General features: G+C 31.4%; 4 protein-coding genes across 8 annotated transcripts in view; 1 reads left to right on the top strand and 3 right to left on the bottom strand.

Moving 5' to 3' along the window:
- LOC115239359 (scaffold protein salvador-like) overlaps nt 1-539 on the bottom strand; it is a 3,743-nt gene extending 3,204 nt beyond the window's left edge. For 3 of the 4 annotated variants that reach the window (XM_029813840.1, XM_029813837.1, XM_029813839.1), the window contains exon 1: nt 258-537. In XM_029813840.1, coding sequence (XP_029669700.1) covers nt 258-348 — 91 coding nt within the window. In that variant the 5' untranslated portion in view covers nt 349-537. Of the gene's footprint in view, nt 1-257 lie in introns of all 4 variants that reach the window. The other variant, XM_029813838.1, reaches the window with a different exon arrangement.
- A 1,248-nt stretch (nt 540-1,787) lies between these two features.
- LOC115239410 (ATP-binding cassette sub-family B member 6, mitochondrial) lies at nt 1,788-6,507 on the bottom strand. 2 transcript variants are annotated; one of them, XM_029813916.1, is made up of 12 exons: nt 6,255-6,507; nt 5,734-6,182; nt 5,287-5,486; nt 4,967-5,129; nt 4,694-4,905; nt 4,430-4,576; nt 4,055-4,278; nt 3,511-3,791; nt 3,323-3,423; nt 2,838-3,181; nt 2,574-2,731; nt 1,788-2,293 (listed from the first exon to the last, which is right to left on the bottom strand). In XM_029813916.1, exons 2-12 carry the CDS (start codon nt 6,055-6,057, stop codon nt 1,907-1,909), a joined length of 2,541 nt encoding a protein of 846 aa, XP_029669776.1. In that variant the 5' UTR covers nt 6,058-6,182; nt 6,255-6,507; the 3' UTR covers nt 1,788-1,906. The 2 variants fall into 2 exon arrangements, with proteins under 2 accessions (XP_029669776.1, XP_029669777.1); XM_029813917.1 differs by having other exon boundaries at nt 5,734-6,193.
- Nucleotides 6,508-6,676: 169 nt separating this feature from the next.
- On the bottom strand, nt 6,677-11,018 carry LOC115239442 (26S proteasome non-ATPase regulatory subunit 12). Its single transcript, XM_029813959.1, is given in 10 exon segments — nt 6,677-7,278; nt 7,420-7,576; nt 7,655-7,713; nt 8,838-9,003; nt 9,075-9,256; nt 9,654-9,758; nt 10,059-10,295; nt 10,370-10,412; nt 10,414-10,524; nt 10,750-11,018. Coding segments are annotated over 9 exon segments (1,350 nt in total). The 5' UTR covers nt 10,524; nt 10,750-11,018; the 3' UTR covers nt 6,677-6,987.
- A 228-nt stretch (nt 11,019-11,246) lies between these two features.
- The window catches only part of LOC115239445 (kinesin-like protein KIF20B), an 11,913-nt gene continuing 2,995 nt past the window's right edge, over nt 11,247-20,164 (top strand). Inside the window, exons 1-8 of the mRNA XM_029813961.1 lie at nt 11,247-11,431; nt 11,981-12,485; nt 12,551-13,166; nt 13,454-16,765; nt 18,433-18,554; nt 18,893-19,100; nt 19,226-19,333; nt 20,143-20,163. Coding sequence (XP_029669821.1) covers nt 11,981-12,485; nt 12,551-13,166; nt 13,454-16,765; nt 18,433-18,554; nt 18,893-19,100; nt 19,226-19,333; nt 20,143-20,163 — 4,892 coding nt within the window. The 5' untranslated portion in view covers nt 11,247-11,431. The remainder of the gene's footprint in view (nt 11,432-11,980; nt 12,486-12,550; nt 13,167-13,453; nt 16,766-18,432; nt 18,555-18,892; nt 19,101-19,225; nt 19,334-20,142; nt 20,164) is intronic.

Genomic DNA, 20,164 nt, shown 5'->3' on the forward strand with positions numbered 1-20,164 from the left:
TATATATATATATATATATATATATGTGCATTCAATCGCAATTTATAACTTTTATGGAAATGTTATAAATTGTATTTTCTTAGTTTGAATAGGATGATACAAACGAAAAGATATGCATGCGCAGAATCGGAATTTATGGGAACGTGATAAATTCTCTTTTCTTAGGATAATGTAAACGAAATGAAAATTTTCACGAATGACAAACGCTCGGGGAGAGAGAAGAGAAAGAATAAAGGAAGACGTTGCAAGATACCTACTTGGCATTTCAGGTGGTGTTTCTTTCTTCACGTATTTGCCGACCACTCCTTCCTTGATTGTCCGCAGATCTTTGTTTTTGCGCGACAGCATGTTGACAGTTGGTCTTGATTGAGAGATGACAAAACGTCAAACGCGCGAGGAGGCCAGAAGCGAAAACGTCACAAGACAATAAAACCTAACCTATATCGTCGCAAGTCACATCGCATAAAAAAAGGACATCGAAATGTCCAAAAAAAAATGACGAGCTCTTTATAGTTGTGTCACACGATACACTCTTTCACGAACGAATATGCCGACGACGCACTCGACGTTGATTCGTTGGTTCTAAAAGTAAGAACCAATCACATTCGATTGCTACTAAGCGGTTTTCTCTGCTGAACGCGGCCAATGGCCATTGTAACCGTAATCTGTAATGCGAAATCCTTATTACGAGAATGCTTGACTGTAATTGGTTGATTTGCTTACGGTCTAATGCAGGATTCACGAACGCTCGAATTAAAGTTTATAGTTCCGTTTTCAAAATTTGCCATTTTTGTTTTTATAATTTTTTTTTTAGTTTTGGTTCTTTTTTTTCCTCCCCCTTTTCACATTCTTTTGTCTTGAATATCGAATACTCGAATTTCGGCTTGAATGCCTGTCATGGTAACAAATGTATATTGCTTTGAGCAAACTAAAAAAGAAGATATGCATAGTTTTTTGTAGTTTTATAGCATTAGCTTTCAATCGAAATGTATAATTATTGAAACAATATGAATACAGTCACAGCTAAGGTAAATTAATTTCTGCGATGCTATAATTCGAGTTTTGTCCACATAAACTGTCTTTATTGAATTATCCGAAAGACTTGAAGCAGGGAAATATACATATATAATCTTTAATATGTGTGTTATATATGTAAATAAATATAAAAATAACACATTAATTACATATATTAACAATAGAAATTACCACACCCAGGTGCTCTACATATTGACATGGGCGTTTGTCGCAAGTTATTATTTTGCATGGGGTAGCAGTCAGCCGAGCGTGCCTGTTGCATCTGTTGATGAATCTGGTTGGAGTCCAGATGGAACTTTAGCGAACGAAATAATTGAAGGAATAACGGAATGAAGAAGGATAAGAGAGTATTAAATTTATACGAGGACTTTATTTTATTTATTTTCTATCAGAAGCCAGAATGTCATTAACTAATAATGATTAGAAGTCGATTTTAACAAGAACATTCAAGAACATTGCGCAAAATCTAACATATATAAATGAACAATATTATACCTTTCTAGTCCCTCAACCTTGTAAAATCTCTCATATGAGCATTTGTACACCCAAGTTTTTTTATATAAATTTTCCATTTATGTATTATTCCTCTCTCTCTCTCTCTCATTCAGAAATTAAATATATATAAAACTAATGACTTTAATAACAGATACTATATGTATATATACACGTGCATGCGCACATAATATATGCATATATGTATATGCACATATATCCATATATCATCAATAATCTATCATATATCATCAATATATCAATCAAATCATCAATGCGTGTGTATATACATACATGTATATATATATATATATATATACATAATATATATATATAAAATAAAACTCTATTATAAATTTATATCTTAACTTATTATTAATTAGGACGCATGTTCTTCATGTATGGAAGAACTTTCCTCGTTCTTCCCATTCTCCTGATTATTTTCAAGCTGTGCTTGCCACATTGCATGATAAATACCATCATGGGAAATTAATTCTTCATGTTTACCTCTTTCGACAATTTCGCCGTCTTTAAGGACGAGGATCTCGTCCGCATGAATTATCGTAGATAATCTATGTGCTACAATAATAGTAGTTCGTCCGGCGGACACTCTATTTAATGCCGCTTGTATATTACGCTCCGTCTGTGTGTCTAGAGCACTTGTAGCTTCATCCAGTAGCACTATTTTCGGTGCTTTCAATATTGTGCGCGCAATTGCAACGCGTTGTTTTTCACCACCACTGAGCCTAAGTCCCCTCTCGCCGACCTAAAAGAAAAATTAAATAGTTTAAGTCTGTGTTTAAGATAATCTTGCAATACCGCAAGAAGTTAAAAGTACAATTTTATTTAGTTAAATATAAATATAAATCTATTCTCTCTCTTTATAAATCAACATATCTTTAAATTTATCTATGCTTGAAATATTCAAGTCTATGTGTTTAGCCAGCAGGCTAGTAATGATAAAACAGAAAGAGAGATTTTAGCAAAATGTAGAAAAAATCACATTAAAAAAAAAAACTGATTTTATCGTATTATATCTGACACACCTGTGTCTCATAACCGTTTGGAAACGTGAGGATTTTTTCGTGGATATCCGCGTGCTTTGCAGCAGCGATTATATCCGCTTCTGGCGCATCAATACAACCATATTGAATATTATATTTTATAGTATTGTTGAATAATACTGTATCTTGTGGTACGACACCTGTGAGAAAAGATTTTTGTAAAAAATAAATATTAATAAATAATCGTCAAGCAAACAATTACATTGATCAAGAAAATAAATTGGAAAATGCATGATACGAAAATACCTATGGCATTTCTGAGAGACTTCTGTTTAACAGTCTTCACATTTTGCCCGTCGATTAATATCGCGCCTTGTTCCACATCATAAAAGCGAAATAGTAATCGCATCACGGTGCTTTTTCCAGCACCGGATGGACCAACGAGCGCGACCGTTTTTCCCGCAGGTACAGTAAAGCTAACATTTCTGAGTATGAGTTTCTCGGGGGTATAACCGAACGATATATTTAAGAATTCTACTTGTCCACGCTTAACATCCAATAGCCCAGCTCCTGGTGCATCTATTACTTCTTGTTCTTCTCTGAGCAGTTCAAACATATTTTCCATATCGACGAAATTCTTTTGAATAGCCCTTCGAATGAAAGAATTTATTTGAGTAAACGATTTGTTCAGAATGACAGTTTACAATTAGCATATAGTTATAATTCTCAGCATAAATAAATTGTGTATGTTACATAAATCCGAGTTATTGGTACTCGTTTTTGTATATTACCTGTAATATGTTCCAAACCAGTTTAATGGTACATAAAGTTGTATTATGTAACTAGCAAACAAGACATAATCGCCGATCGTTAAACCTTGATGGTAAACGACCTACGGGAAAATCAATTTATCAATATTACACATTCTATCTTTATAACTAAAAATTGTTTTTGTAATAATTACGACGCAATCACTAACCATATGTAAACATAGCAATGATCCAGACAGTAAACCACCACAGACAATGATGTTTTGCAAAGTATTCAAGATATTCAGTGTAATAATCGATTTCCATTCCTCTACTTGGAAATCTAAGATCGCATTTTTATAGCTTTCCACTTCGTATGTCTCGGCGGAGTAATATTTCACTGTTTCAAAATTAAGTAAACTGTCAACGCTACGTGCTTTTTGAGCATTATCAGCCAAATTCATACGCCTTTGGAACTTTGTACGCCATTCCGTGATTAGAATCGTAGCAGCTAAATTGACAGAGATAAATTTAGCGTGAGATCTCGTGAGAAACCATGAGAAACTTATGTTAAAAGATTTCACAATTAATATTATGTAAAAGATTTAAATTAATAATTTGCGATCAGCCGATTTCTACTTTAACAATAGCCAATCTAAGATCGCTTATTTTTATGCAATCACAATTCATGTTGTAATCCTAATCGTTGAGTACGGCGGGCCGCAAAATATATTATAAGAGACAATACTCTCTTTACTTATATTACATACTTACCAATATAGAGAATCATAGTTAGGGAAACGATTAGACCAAACCATTTATTAAATGCAGTGATGAAAAATATGACAGCTATGATAATATCAATAAGAGTTGGTACAATCGAAAAAAGAATATAATTGAGCAGATTATCGATTGAGTCTGTGCCACGATCCATGACTCTTAATACTTCACCAGTCTTTCTTCCGAGATGCCATCGTAAGCTTAAACCATGTAAATGCCTGGAAAATATTATATATAAAATAAGTAAATAATAAAATGTAAACAAAATATAAATAAATTCTATTCTATTTAAAAGTAGCAATAAGAGCAGGTTTTGCAATTTTCATATTTATAGAATATTATAGAGAGAGAAAAATATATTTAACTCACCTAAATAGTTCTACCTCTACTTCACGAGTAGTGTATTGTTGAATACGAATCCAAAGGAAGGATCTTAAATTGTTCAATAGACCCATACCTCCTGTACCACCACCTTGCAAAAATTTGAACGTTACATATATCAATACTATATCCCACCTATAATAAAAAATGACAATAATTGATGATTACTAATGCAATAAAAAAAATATATTGTTAATCAATAAATATAAATAAAATAACAGATATAAATAAAATAATAGAAAACGCACGTACCTAAATTCTACAGGTTCAATTACAACACTATCCACAATCTTTTTATTATAGATTGGTACATAAAGATTTATCAAACGTCCAGATAGCAGTAGCATAAAGCAAAATATCACTCTCAACTGAAGTAATAAATCTGATTTTGGCCATAAAAATGGTGACAAGACTTTAACCTTATACCACAGATTTACCCATGTGGAAACATTATCATCTGGTCTCTACAAATATCATTGTAAGGATTAACATTTTCTCATTTATATACAGAATATAGTTACTTACTCTTTGATAATATCGCGATGGTATGGTTGACCCATCATTAAGCGTACGATAATCAGAATCAAAGTTACCAGCAATACCAGGAGCTCGTAAACCAAGAGCAAATATTAATAGATTACTAACATAACGCAAAACGAATAAAGCCATTTCAATCTGGTCTGTTAAACTGTAAAAAAAGAAAAATCAAGTTTAATTGGAATAAAATTGACTGACTCTAGGAACAATACTTTAAAGAAAATCGATCTTTTTATATGCTTTACTCATTCCATTTGTTATTCATTCCACAAAATAAATGCAATTTCTTTTTTCTTTTATAAACTTACGAATTTAAGTGGAACCACCATTCCAGCTTTCCAATATTGACAAAAACAAGATTTTCAGCAACAAATGCCAAAGTCCAAAAACCCAGTAGCACTAATCCATGGCCATGTGGCGGTACACTTGGTAACAGTTTATGTCTTTCAATTTTCAGTATATAGATAGAATATGGATACACAATTACTGTCATTACTGTTGTAAATATCTGCAAAAGTATTAACTTTCATTAATGACTATTATTTACAGAGATAATTCGAATTTATCACATATGCAAGAATAAATGACTTCTCTTTTTAGAAGCCTTATTCAAATATATATCACTCTTATGTGCATCATGTTGCATTATGTTGCATATAAAAGATAGAGATAAATTATAACTACTTTTCAAATTATATATATAAGATTTAAATCTACATAAAATTTAAAAAATTTGTATATACAACCGATCTCACCATATATCCATACACCATTCCATCGTCCAAGACTGTAGCTTGTAAAATTATTCTCAGTATACTCAAGAAGGGAACAAAGTATAATAAAAACTTTTGCAAATTATACAACTTGCTTCTCGGCAATATACGCTCATCGGCGTCCGTTCCATATTTGTGGTATATCCACAATTGGCTGGATCCAAATATAATCAAATATGAAGAAATTATAGCAGTACTGATGGTGTCCATGAAACACTTGGACACACCATGATCCACCCAAATGTCATTAAATGTTATGTTTGGCGGACAATAACTCATTTCTGTTGCATTCATATTTACTGACATAAATTGATTTAAAATAATTTCATATTATCCATACAATTCATCACTTCTTCCCTTTGTACGTTTTTGCATTATCATCCTTCATACAAATAAAAAAGCCGAATATTTTAGAATTTTAATTAACACATCTGAAATGTAACTATTAATTATACTTGCATTAATGCGTTTTGCTGAATAACATTAAAAACATTTATACATACTGTGCAATAGTTTTCATCACAATCGTATTACACAAAAATGAAATTATACTGTTACAACTTTATCTCGTATTTGCTAAGGTTATATTACATTTATGCAAAAAGAGTTTGTCGAACGTACGATTGGCTGTTTGATATAGAATTTTTTAAGTCCCTATCTGATTGCAGAAATTCCCTATTCGACAGCCAATCGCTACGCCCAGCAAACTCTATCGTATGAATGTAAACCAGCCTAATTATACACATGCGCAGTTTACGAAAGGGTATGTAAAAAGCCGGTTCCGAATTTCAGGCTAAGCACAAATACAGACAAATGAGCACGATCAATCTCAGAAAGAAAGAAAAAAAGAAAAAAAAAAGAAGAAGAAAAAGATCGATCTATTTTGATTTCAATCTTATCGAATATGAATATAAAAAGCAATTTCTAAAATACATTTTTTATTTTTATTATATCACATTAAATAAATTGATCAAAATAGAAAATATTCACAATACACTTGTTTTTTTTAACAGAGAATTTTTGTCTTATGCGAATTATGTCTTTAAATTTGATTGCTATATTACGAGTATACAGGGGAATATTTATTACAGCATTTTGACGATCCAAAATAATAACTGTAATTAGTTGATTTGTTAATAAATTTATAAATCGTACATAGAGTATGCTAATGTTGAATGAGAATAAAATGTATAGTGTGAGAAATACAATATACATCAATATATGATATATATCAATTTAAGATTGCGCAATAGCTAACAGTGCTGCTTGATGAATTAAATGTGTAGTATGATTCACAAGGCCCATCAGTTTCGATAACGATGCAGCCCATGTATCTAAGAGAGCAGCTGGTTCTTGCGTACTAGTAAAACGAACTACACCAGCTGGACGATCCGTACGTGCGCTGATTACTCCAGTTTCTACTAAATTGCAAAGACATGCTTCTGTTTCTTCTGTTGGTAGATCAAGTAACTCAGCCATGCGAGTTAATGTAATCTTGGTATAATATTTGGCCATGATTCTGATATTCTAAAAAAAGAAAAAGTCGAATTGTTAGAAGTAAAATATTGTTTAAGTTTCCTTCTCTGAAATAGTTGAAATAACTTTGTTTTTCAATAGTATGTATCAGAAGCCTTAAGTATATTTCTCTAATACCATATAGAGACTTACATGTTCTACAACACGATTCCGCAAGTCTGCCCATCGTTTGCGTCCTTCCTCAGTTAAGGAAGAAAAGACCTCGGTTGATCTGAGATCCTTTTCATAAATTTCGCATAACCCCGACCATTTTATCAATTCAGGATTTACAAATAAACGCAATAATTCTCTGTAGATGATTTACATTGCTTTTAGAATTAAAAATAGATATTTGAAATATTTTGATGTAAGTCATTATAATCATTACTTGTATGTGGGTATTTCGTCGAGAAGTTTGTCGGCGAGCAATCTATAAGTCAAATCAGCCTAAAGAAAAAAAGAAAAAAAAAAGAAGAAAAAGATCGATCTATTTTGATTTCAATCTTATCGAATATGAATATAAAAAGCAATTTCTAAAATACATTTTTTATTTTTATTATATCACATTAAATAAATTGATCAAAATAGAAAATATTCACAATACACTTGTTTTTTTTAACAGAGAATTTTTGTCTTATGCGAATTATGTCTTTAAATTTGATTGCTATATTACGAGTATACAGGGGAATATTTATTACAGCATTTTGACGATCCAAAATAATAACTGTAATTAGTTGATTTGTTAATAAATTTATAAATCGTACATAGAGTATGCTAATGTTGAATGAGAATAAAATGTATAGTGTGAGAAATACAATATACATCAATATATGATATATATCAATTTAAGATTGCGCAATAGCTAACATTTCTTCTTGATGAATTAAATGTGTAGTATGATTCACAAGGCCCATCAGTTTCGATAACGATGCAGCCCATGTATCTAAGAGAGCAGCTGGTTCTTGCGTACTAGTAAAACGAACTACACCAGCTGGACGATCCGTACGTGCGCTGATTACTCCAGTTTCTACTAAATTGCAAAGACATGCTTCTGTTTCTTCTGTTGGTAGATCAAGTAACTCAGCCATGCGAGTTAATGTAATCTTGGTATAATATTTGGCCATGATTCTGATATTCTAAAAAAAGAAAAAGTCGAATTGTTAGAAGTAAAATATTGTTTAAGTTTCCTTCTCTGAAATAGTTGAAATAACTTTGTTTTTCAATAGTATGTATCAGAAGCCTTAAGTATATTTCTCTAATACCATATAGAGACTTACATGTTCTACAACACGATTCCGCAAGTCTGCCCATCGTTTGCGTCCTTCCTCAGTTAAGGAAGAAAAGACCTCGGTTGATCTGAGATCCTTTTCATAAATTTCGCATAACCCCGACCATTTTATCAATTCAGGATTTACAAATAAACGCAATAATTCTCTGTAGATGATTTACATTGCTTTTAGAATTAAAAATAGATATTTGAAATATTTTGATGTAAGTCATTATAATCATTACTTGTATGTGGGTATTTCGTCGAGAAGTTTGTCGGCGAGCAATCTATAAGTCAAATCAGCCTGCTCAGGCTCGTGCGGAGCAAGTACAAGATAGAGAACCGCTCGAGAAAGTGCAGTGTGTCTTTTCTCTGAATCGTCTCGAATCGCTGGTGTTTCTAACACTGCTCGATTGTGCCGACACAATTCCAAATGCCAACCTTCGTGACGAGCCAGCTCCATCATCAAACTAAACATAAAATGCAACTTCACAAAATTGTTGTATAATAAATTTGGGTATGAAACACACGGCGCGCATACTCGTAATATTTTAATTTCAAAGCCTGGGTCTCCTCATCATTTTCGTCGGTGAAGAATTTAACATTAATTTTCTTCGCTATGATTTGCGTTCTCATAAAATCTTGTTTTGCCAGACAGAGTCTCATTTGTTCCAAAATAAGAGAAGCTTTCTCCCGACGCGACATACTGCCATACGTTTCCACCTATATGCAATATGCTGTTTAATGTTACATTTTCTAATTTACACTATTCAATTAATTTTTACCAAAGTATATTTCTATTAGAAAAGATTTGCTAATACAACATATTTCTCATATTACATTACTATATAGATAGCAGAAAGATTTAATAAAAATTGTTTTGTTAAATCTACAAGAGAATTATCTCACTATAATAAATTGTTTCATTACAATAGCAAAATATATTTACTAACAATAGACTTTCATTTTAGTTTACTTGGTAATATTATTCAATAAAACAAATTTTCCTGCAATATTAAATAATTGATTATAATAGCAAAGTTAGAGAGATTGCTTCTTTATTGAATATGCAATAACTTTACTAGCGAAATTCTTTTTCTCCATATTATAAGCAATATACCTGTAATTCAAGCATTACAGCTGCAGCATTTGTAATGTCTCCTTCTGCCTCTTTTATTTTGGCTAAACGGTGAGTGAGCCTTGCTCTTTCCACTTCTACATATATCTATTTTCCATTTAATATAAATTGTGTAAATATTATATAATTACATAGAATACATATAATGTATACATTAATTAGTAAGATTTAAATACTTTCAAATTGCTTGGTGAATTTTTTATTCTTGTAAAATGATCTTAAAATATACTAGTTGTTTTGACAATACAAATAAAATGCAAAAAGTTTGAATTAATATTTCAGAATTTAATCACAAAAATAGCTCCAATATATCTCAGCATTAATGCTTGCGTGAAAAACCACGAGCTTTTGTACTAGTTTAGCTTGAAAAGTTGAAAATATGTTTACCTTTCCTTCTGTGACTGAACGAAGAGTTTCAATAAGTTTTACCATAGTTTCTTTATTAGGCATTTTGTCTACATAAGTACAACACTCTTGTACCATCTTTGTAACAGCCTGTTTAAGTTGAGAGCGTCTCTTTGACAATAAGATTATGTGTTCATTAAGCGCTGACCAATTCTTTGCCTCTAAGCAAATTTCAACTATGGCTACAAGAAGTCTTGACGTCGACACCATATCAGCACCCTATATAAAACAGTTTAGATAAGATTCCTACATATACAAATATTTACTTACTTTACAATATCAATATACTTAACAGTTCTGGTAAGTTTCTCTAAAGCTAACAATTGATCTAAAGCGTCCTTCAGAAGCAAGCTTCTTGCATTCTGGTATTTTTGTATCGCAAGTACTGCTGTAATCCACCTCCATCTTCACAAGTTTGCCAGAGTTGTCCATTGCATTGTCTGCCATACTGTTTCTTGACAATATTTAATTTCACATATATAAGAAATAATAAACAAAATAAAGAACTATGAAAGGGATATATTAAATATCCGTTTTAAGAAGGTTAGAATATCAATCTTAATCATTTTGTATTGATTACAGATGACAAGAATAAGATGACAAAGATTTAAAGATTCAATAGATTTAATTGTAAAGCAATAACAGATTTAGCAAGAGAGAATTTAATATATACCTGTATTGTAAACGATTAACGATAGTGAGTTATATACGATAAGAGATTAAACGCCAGTTAGTTTATGCCAGTCTATTTTAAACAGAGCTTACTATAAATTATAATATTTCTAACACAAAGGAATTGTAACAAATATATTTTTTCCTTGCACAAGATATTATCAGGTATAAATCCAATGTGTTGAATTGAATGAAAAACACAATTTCGTTACCGATCTAAATCGATTGTCACAGTTTGTGTCACGGGTCGTTTTCACTCTCGCCTTGTCATCTCTTTTATTGCTCAAATATGGCGATTAATTTCGTCATATTTGGTCTGAGATTCGGCCAATCCGATGACAGTTCTTTATTCTACATTCCTTCTATTCGTTCTTAAATGCAATATTGTAATTTGTCTACGTCGATTAGCGCCGTCACGCGATTGAACCAATCAGCGACGTCGTTAGATCGACCACCAATCCGGTAAAAGCGTTCCTTCAAACGAAATTTTAGAATTAAATGACCGTTTGTCGTGAACGAGTGTACGAAACGGACGAGCGTGCGAAAATAATAAATATTGCGATTTTGTGTATTTTACACCAATTTCTTTTTTCACCGTTGATTGTTTAGTTTACGTGCGCGGCTACGTAAAACGCATTTATTCGTTTTCGAGACTAAAGGTATCTTAAAACCGATTTAATGAGGTATGTAAACCTGATTGTTCAAAACTAAAAAAATTAAACAAGATTAAATATAAAATCAAACTTAAGTGATGCGTAAGTTTCTGTAAAAATATACGATTGTACGATTATATATTTTGTGCGTATATATGTTAAAATAAAGATATGATTAATTCTTATTATGTATGATTAATATTTCTAATAAAGTCATGGCACTGATTTTGTTAAAATTTGTATACTTTGATTTGTGTGTATTTTAAAGCATGGAAATTATGTGTGTGTATGTTTGTGTGTATAAAAACTATTTAATAAACAAAATCAGTCATGATATTAGAATCAATGATATATGCGTGAGTAAAAATTTGAAATTTGGTCTATTCTTATTATTTTATTAAATCGTACACAGTGCATTATAACTTACATAGATTGCTTTCTTTTTAGAACTAACAAACTGTTAATTCTGAAAAATTTATAAAATTGATTTTTTACCAAGACTGTTTTATATATTTCGCAAAACAAAATATATGTTGAATAATTTTGTATAATTATATATATTTCTTTAAATTAATGCAGATGGAGAATACATTGGATTCAATCCGTCCATCGGAAAATCCAGAAGAAATGTCATACCTGTTTGGCAGAGATCCAAGTATTTTAGCATATAGTCAGAGGCCATTTCCATCAAAGGATACAAGAAAGAATTTACTTTCATTGTACGAAGTCGAACAAAGTAATTCTGCCAGTGAAAATGCATCTGAACATTCTGACTCGCAAACCTTACAAACCATTAAGGTATATCTTCGACTTAAACCAATTCCAAAAAAATTGAAATTAACTGAGGAACAACAAGAGGCATATAAGATCATAAACTCTACTACGTTAGTTACAAAATTGCCATTGTTGGATAATAATACAAGTTGTGTTAAGCAATCCAAAAGTAATGAGATTGTATGCAGAAAATTTACCTTTTCACAAACATTTGGGCCAGAAACCACTCAATTGGAATTATTTGAGCAAACGGTACAGCAGCAGATGGTTGATTTTTTAGCTGGACATAATTGTACTATAATGACATATGGTAAGAAATACTGCGTGTTATCTTGCCATATATATGAATGTTTAACTAATAATACGATTTGGTAGGCACCACAAATTCGGGAAAATCATATACATTGCAAGGAACCACTACTTCACCTGGATTAATACCACGTGCACTGGAATTTGTATTTAATAATATTACAACAAGACCAAACCCATCTTATAAACCTTTGCATTATTGCGATGTAGTGAATCTTGATGCACTTGAATGTGCACAGGAACTTGAAGCAAAAACTAAATTGCTAACATTTAGTTTGGATAAGCATCAATACATGAATGCTTACAAACAAATGCAAAAATTGTTGCAAGAAGAATCAGTTCGTCCTAGTCAATGCCATGATGCTCATTATTCGGTTTGGATTTCATTCGCAGAAATTTATAATGAAGTTGTATATGATTTATTGTCAAGTGAATGCCAGAAAAAGAGGATGCCTTTAAAATTGGGGACAGACTCTAATGGCAGAGCATTTATCAAAGGATTAAAAACTGTTTATGTTAATTCAGCAGCGGAAGCTTATCAGATTTTGATGGCAGGGCAATATAATTTGAAAATTGCTGCTACTGCATTAAATGCAAAAAGTTCAAGATCTCATTGTATATTCACAATTACATTGTTGAAATATTATGTGGAAAGTTTATCTGACACAGTTGAAGTGAGCACGTATGTATATTTTATTTATACATATTCTATACTTCTATTTCATGTATAAAATATTTTAAAAATATATTGTTGATCTTTACATCTGACAAAATTTAAGAAAAGGTAAACTCCGAAAAGAAAAATATTCTAAAATATTTTTATTGACCTATATAATTTTCTTTTGGTTGAAAAAGAAAAAAAAAAGAATTTTTTTTGTCATTTAAAATGATCATAAATATATATATGTATATACATATAGAATTAATGTTTTTTATACCATTAAAATGATAATTAATAATTTTTTACAGATTTACCTTTTGCGATTTGGCGGGCTCGGAACGTTTGAAGAAGACATTGAACATTGGAGACAGATTGAGAGAAGCGCAAAATATTAATACTAGTTTATTAGTATTAGGTAGATGTCTAAAATCCATTCGCGAAGGACAATCAACAAGAATGAAAACGGACGCTATCGGACCGTTCAGAGAATCTAAATTAACTAGATTATTCCAACGAGCATTATCAGGGAAGGAGCATCTAGCTTTGATAGTTAATGTCAATCCTCTACCAAATCTCTATGTAGAAACTCAAAATGTTTTAAATTTCGCTGCTATTGCGAAAAATATTATTATAGAAAAAAAGATGCAAGTACAAAAGAAATTAAAATCGAGATTTTCACAAATAATTACACAGAATAAACAAAAAGTAATTGATTGGGATTCTGCAGAATTGGAAAGTGTAGACTGGCAGCATACAGATTGTGCAGAAGAGATAATTTCGGAATGTACTACTTCAGAAGAATATCTGGATCTGATGAACGAAAACGAAAAATTAAAAAAGGAAATTGCTGCTTTAAAAAATTCAGCTTTAATCCGAGATTTTCAAAGTCGACAAGAAATGGCTGACAAGTACATTGCGATGATAAACGCACTTGAAGTCGATTGGAAACAACGTATAAACGACGTGGAAACTCAACACGAAGATGCTCTTGAATGGGCTGTGAAACAAGTTGAAGAATTTTACAAAGGAAAGCTAAATAAATCGCATAGAGATAAAAGGAGCCGTTGCGAATATAATGATGAAGATAATGATCTTGATTTAACTCTTGAAGAATTAGGTGAAGAGAATGTACAACTGAGAGAAAAGAATGAAAGTTTGAAGAAGATGTTAACTGAACTAAAAGTAACAAATGAAACTTTAATTGTGGAAAAGAATAAAACTTGTTTTGAATTGGGATTGATAAGCGAGGATTTAAAAGTAGCGAAAGATCTTTTAGAAGCTGCTCAGAAAGATATTTCTTGTAATTTAGAAGGTAAAGCTTATATAGAGAAAATGGCATCACAATTGCTCACTAAAGACAACCAGATAAAGAAACTCAAAGAATTTCTCAATGAAGCAAAAGAAGAATATATTACTATTACAAATGATATAAAGAAAAAAGAACAATGTATTGATAAGCAAGCAGAGATTATAGTTAAAAATGAAGACAAAATTGAAGATTTAGAGTCACATCTTGAACAAGTCAACATTTGTTTAACAGAAAAAACCAGAATAGTTGAGCTTCTAGAAGAAAGATTAGAAAGCCAAAGTGAGAAATTATCCGATGCTGAGAATAAAACATTACAACTGCAAGAAGAAATTAATCAGTTAAAGGAGGAAAAATTAAAGTTATTTAAATCTTATTTAGAGCAATCGAAACCATCAGAGACATCTATTCAAGATGAATATCAAGAGATTATTGTAAAAGAAGAAATGATTATTGACGATGTATCAGATTTGGATAATATCACAGAAAATATTCAGGAAAAAACAAACGCAAAAGCATCTGTTAATAAAACTGAAAAAATTGATTCAAATGATACAAATTCTATAGAAAAAACATCTTCTAAAGTGCCACAAACTTTGCTATCCAATATTACATGTAGTAAGCCTATACGAACATTTGTGGAAACAGATTGTCAGACAGATATAACAAACTGGAAGAGCTCCGATATTGAAGATAAGGTGGAAAAAGACACTCAGACTACTGCAACAATAATAACAATGGAAGATATTCAAACTAATTGTAACAAAGTACCTTTGTTAATAGAAGAAGCAGTCCAGACTGTCGAAATTGTGGATGATAATGCAAAATTGCAATTGAAAGAATTGAGTATACAGTACAATGACATTAAAGCACAATACGAACAGGAATGTTTAAAAGTAAAAAAACTGACCGACGATCTATACGATATAAAGAAGACAGTGCAGTTTTTAAAAGAAGAAGATTACTCAAATAAAGCTATTATAGATAAATATATACATTCCAAGGAAGTGCTTGAAAAACAATTGTTACTTGCTACAGAAGAAAAACAGACAGTAGAAGAAACCTTGCTGAGGTCTAACAAGGCTTTAGAACAAAAGATTATAGATTACAAACATGAAATTGATAAATTGGAAAAGAATCTTTCAGCTGCAAAAAATAATGTTCAAGAATATTTGGAGAAACTGGAAGCAACTCGGAAAGAATTTGATAACTATATATTAAAATGTAAACAGAAAAAAGAGATAAACGTTTGTAAACAAAACGAAACTGTTTCAGTAAAAGAAGACAATGATATAGATAAAGTAAATTTAAAACAATTAGATAAACATGCAGAGAACGTATTGCAATTGGAAAAAAATCTAGAAACTATAGTCAAGTTAAAGGATGAGATTGTTCAGTTAAATAATAACTTGGAAATGTGTCAAAAGGAGAAAGAATGTACACAAAAGGCACTGGATGAGAATAATAAGACACTATTGGAATTGGAAAATCGATTGGAGGATATAACTCTCAAGGAACAAGAAAAAGATACAGAGATCATAACTTTACAAAAGGAATTGAAGCACATGATACAAAGAAATGAAAATACCGAGATGATGGAAGTGGAGTTGAAAGGCACTATAAACGAATTAACCCAAATGAAAGAAACGCTTTTACAAAAAGACCAATATGTCAAGGAATTAAATATCCGTTTAGAGAATTCTGAGAGAAATGCAAAAATATTTAATTTACTTGAGGACAATGCCAAAGAACGGCAAGTAGAGAATGAACGGTTGCGAAATATAAACGACGAACTAAGAAATAATTTAGCGCAAAAGGACTGCGAGATGGATGCTTTCATGAAAAACAGAGACGAGACAGTGATCAAATATGAAATCTTGGTGAAGAACCAGCAGGAGGAATTGGAGAGGCAGAAGAGGGAAGTGATGAGGTACCAGGAATTATTCCGCAGGCAATTGACACCTACGCCGAATAAAGATGATTATAAGAAATTGCAAAATCGTATAGAGGTTCTGCAAGATAAACTAAGAAAGTATGAAACTCCTCCTGTTAATGCGAAAGCGAAGGGTGACGACGATACTACATCGGAGGATGAGGTCCCCATTCAACGTCAACCCAAACGACGAGGGAGGAAAGTCGTTAAACAGGAGGATATCCCGGTTATCGAATTATCTGGCTCTGAATCGAAACGCAGCACGAGGCGCACCGCTTTGCCGCCTCCGGAAATGTCAGTCGAGAGGACACGCTCTCGTAAGAAGAAATTATTCCACGAGAATGAATCGTTCACAGACATCGAACCTTGTACTCCATTACCGACCACTCGAAATTTGAGAAATCGGAAAAAATGAATGAAACATAGAGAATAAATTGCATTGTAAATATGTCATGTATATGGGAAGACATGCTGGAGAATAACAAGAACGGGAAAATAAAAGAGATGAAATACACGAGCATATAGTACAGAGCGCCGTTCTCTTTTTTTCTGTGATATTCAATAATCAAATAAGTATCATACATATATTGTGTAAAAGAGAGAGAGAGAGTGTCATACATATATATAAGAGATTATTCTTTTTTATCATAACTATTAATAACCTGTTTTTTATTTTTTTAATCTCATTGTGTATTGTATTTATCATATATAGGCCTAGTTTATACTGATATACTTTAATACGTACTAAATATTACATTGGCCAATCATAGTCATTCCTTTAAAGAATGGAACATCTGTAATTGGATAGTATAGTATTTAGTATGTATTAAAGTATATCGGTGTAAACTAGGACATAAACGCGTACGTAGTATTAAAATATTTTATATACCAACAATAAAAAGATAGTTTCATATGTTTTACATTCTCGTTTTAAAAGATGTCAAGATAAGTATATGTTTTATGATATTTATCATTACAAGAAAATCTCATTACATATTATATATCGCTTCTTGCGTACAAATTAAAAAATTGATTAAATATCAAGATATCATATCAATTATCATGTATGTACATACATACAAATTTTACAATTACAAACTTTGCTCTTTTATATTTTTCTCTTAGAATATAAATAGAATAATAAATTTCTAATCCCATTACAAATATGATAAATTTTTAAGTGTACTTAAACTTAATTAGATCGATTACAAGCCAAATGGCAAAAAAAGAAAAAAAATTGAAGACGTGCCTAAAATAAAATTTTTGCTCATGTGAAAAAACGATCAGAATTTAAATTTTAATAAACTATAACAATATGAATGTGTATGTGTATATTTTTATAAATATTCGAATAAATTTTGTAAAAAAATGAAAAAAATGTTTTACTATTAATCAGGGTTGGGAAGTAACGCGTTAAGGCTGATTTATGCAGGCCGTAACTGTTAATTTATGCCGGAACCGTTAAAGTTTAACACTAGGATTACAATGCTTTTGTTCATAATGGCATTATGAACAAAAGCATTGTAATCCTAGTGTTAAACTTTAACGGTTCCGGCATAAATTAACAGTTACGACCTGCATAAATCAGCCTTAACGCGTTACTTTTTAAAATCAGTAACGAGTAACGATAACGAGTTATTTTTTACAAAAAATAACGGTAACGGGTTACTTTTATAGAGTAACGTTCCCAACCCTGCTATTAATCTTATCCATTCTTCTTCACTTTCAGAAAATTTTTTGTCGTGCGATATGAGGAGTGAAGTTTTCTTTTTTTCTTTTTGAAATTCGCGCAAAATAGTATATACCTATGGAAATGCGCCCTCGTGATTGCAAACGCGAAACTAGCGGGTCGATTTTTCCGTACATCGACCAACATCCAACATCAACAGATATCGAATATCGGTGGACATCAGCCAGCGGTGCTGTCAACGATCTCAGCTGACGAGAACGAAAGGATAACATCGAACATGGTAATTCGCTTTTAAACACATCTACCGACAAAATGTGCGTGTTCGTAATATATCATAATGTATGTGCATTTTTTTTTAGTCGTTTGGCGAAAAAATAGCATCGATTATGCAGAGGCCTGGACAGGACCCTGTTGCCAAGGATGATGCCCCTTGGTGGATGAAGTACGCTGGTCGTGGACTCGGTACCGTAGGCAGTATAAGTGAGTTCATTATAACATATGTAATGTGTGATATTCCATTTTACATTATTTATCCTTTCTCTTCCCCTTCTTTTCTTTATGCGTTGCGTTTAACAATTTCATATTGTATGTGTATGTTGCGTGCATACGAGAGATATTGTTTAAATATTCGATATAAATATCTTGAAATAAATATCTTTCATGCTTAGCTTAGTTTATCTTAGAGAAATGTTTTTTTTTTTTTTAATTTATATATATGATTATATCGGCTTAAACAACATTATAGATGTAGAAATTGATTTTTCAGGCTGCCAATTGTTGAAGCATAACTTGTAGAAAATGGTCTTATTTATTTACAGTTGCAATCTTTCTCGGAGCTTGGAATTGCGCATCGATACTCTTTGGTCAGATCGACTGCTTAATTGGCGGTATGTTGCAAATGATAGCCGGTTTCCTAGTTGTAATGATTGAAGCGCCCTGCTGCTGCTTGTTCATCGATTTTGTACAGAATTTAAGTGACTGGGTGGAGAAGAAACCATATTGGAATAGAGCAGCTGGTTATTGTTTGTAAGTATTCTCTCCTCTCTTTATCTTATTTATTTCCTAGAATTTATTAAATACTATGAGATTTTTATATAATGTTATATATATATGAGTTGAACTATATCCTTGTTTCATGTTCATTGATCTAGAATAGCATTGCCAGCAGTCTTCCTATGTCCAGGAATGGGTAGTATATTTGGCAGCGGTTTGATATTTATAACGGGTATAATATATGGAATGATGTCCCTGGGTAAAAAGTAAGTGATATATAATTTTTCCATAAACCTGATAGCGGTATGATTTATAGAATATCTGAACGAGAATTTTATATCGATATAAAAAAGAAAGATATACAAGTCAATCAGTCAATCATTATTAATTGTACCATCAGGAATGACCAAATTGACATTAATTGATACCATCAATATTATCACCTCATAATGAGGCTTTATATGTATATTGTAAAAGCTATGTTATCGTGCCAAACTAATTTTATAGATGCAAAAAATTGTTAATGTGGCTATAAATTGTAAGAAACATTTACATTGATTTATTTTCTTCTGAGGTTGTAATCCAAAATGGCTGATGGCATTGCAATAAAATTTCTTAAAAGTATCAAATTTTTAGAGTTTAGAGAAATAGATGTGAATTTATCTATTTATTTCATCTATTTCTCTTATCTATCAACGGGATATTTGTCGTACAGTTTGGCATTGATTATGTGTTACATTTATAAAACTGGATAACGTGTAATGTGATTATGGTTTTTAATGCACACAGTGTTTCTTTTTTTTTATTTTTTGCTTGTGGAAAGGTGGAAGAACCGATTTTTGTGTTGTGTTTGTCTTCATTTTAACGCTTTGCTTTGGTTTGTGTGGGGAAAAATATACTTTACAAGATTATTTTACAAAGAATTCTTTTTTTATGAAATAAACTGTCAAAATATTTGAACTTTGTCTCGAAGCTTTGACAAGACAAGGCTTGATTCTAATTTTAATCGTCGTGAACAAAGTTACCTTTTATGAACATTAATAATAAAATACTAATTCGTAACCTGATAACACAGAGGGTCCAGGCCCGACCCAGCA

The sequence above is a fragment of the Formica exsecta genome, unplaced genomic scaffold (assembly GCF_003651465.1).
Source record: "Formica exsecta isolate Colony F162 unplaced genomic scaffold, ASM365146v1 scaffold38, whole genome shotgun sequence".
Classification (NCBI taxonomy): Eukaryota; Metazoa; Arthropoda; class Insecta; order Hymenoptera; family Formicidae; genus Formica; species Formica exsecta.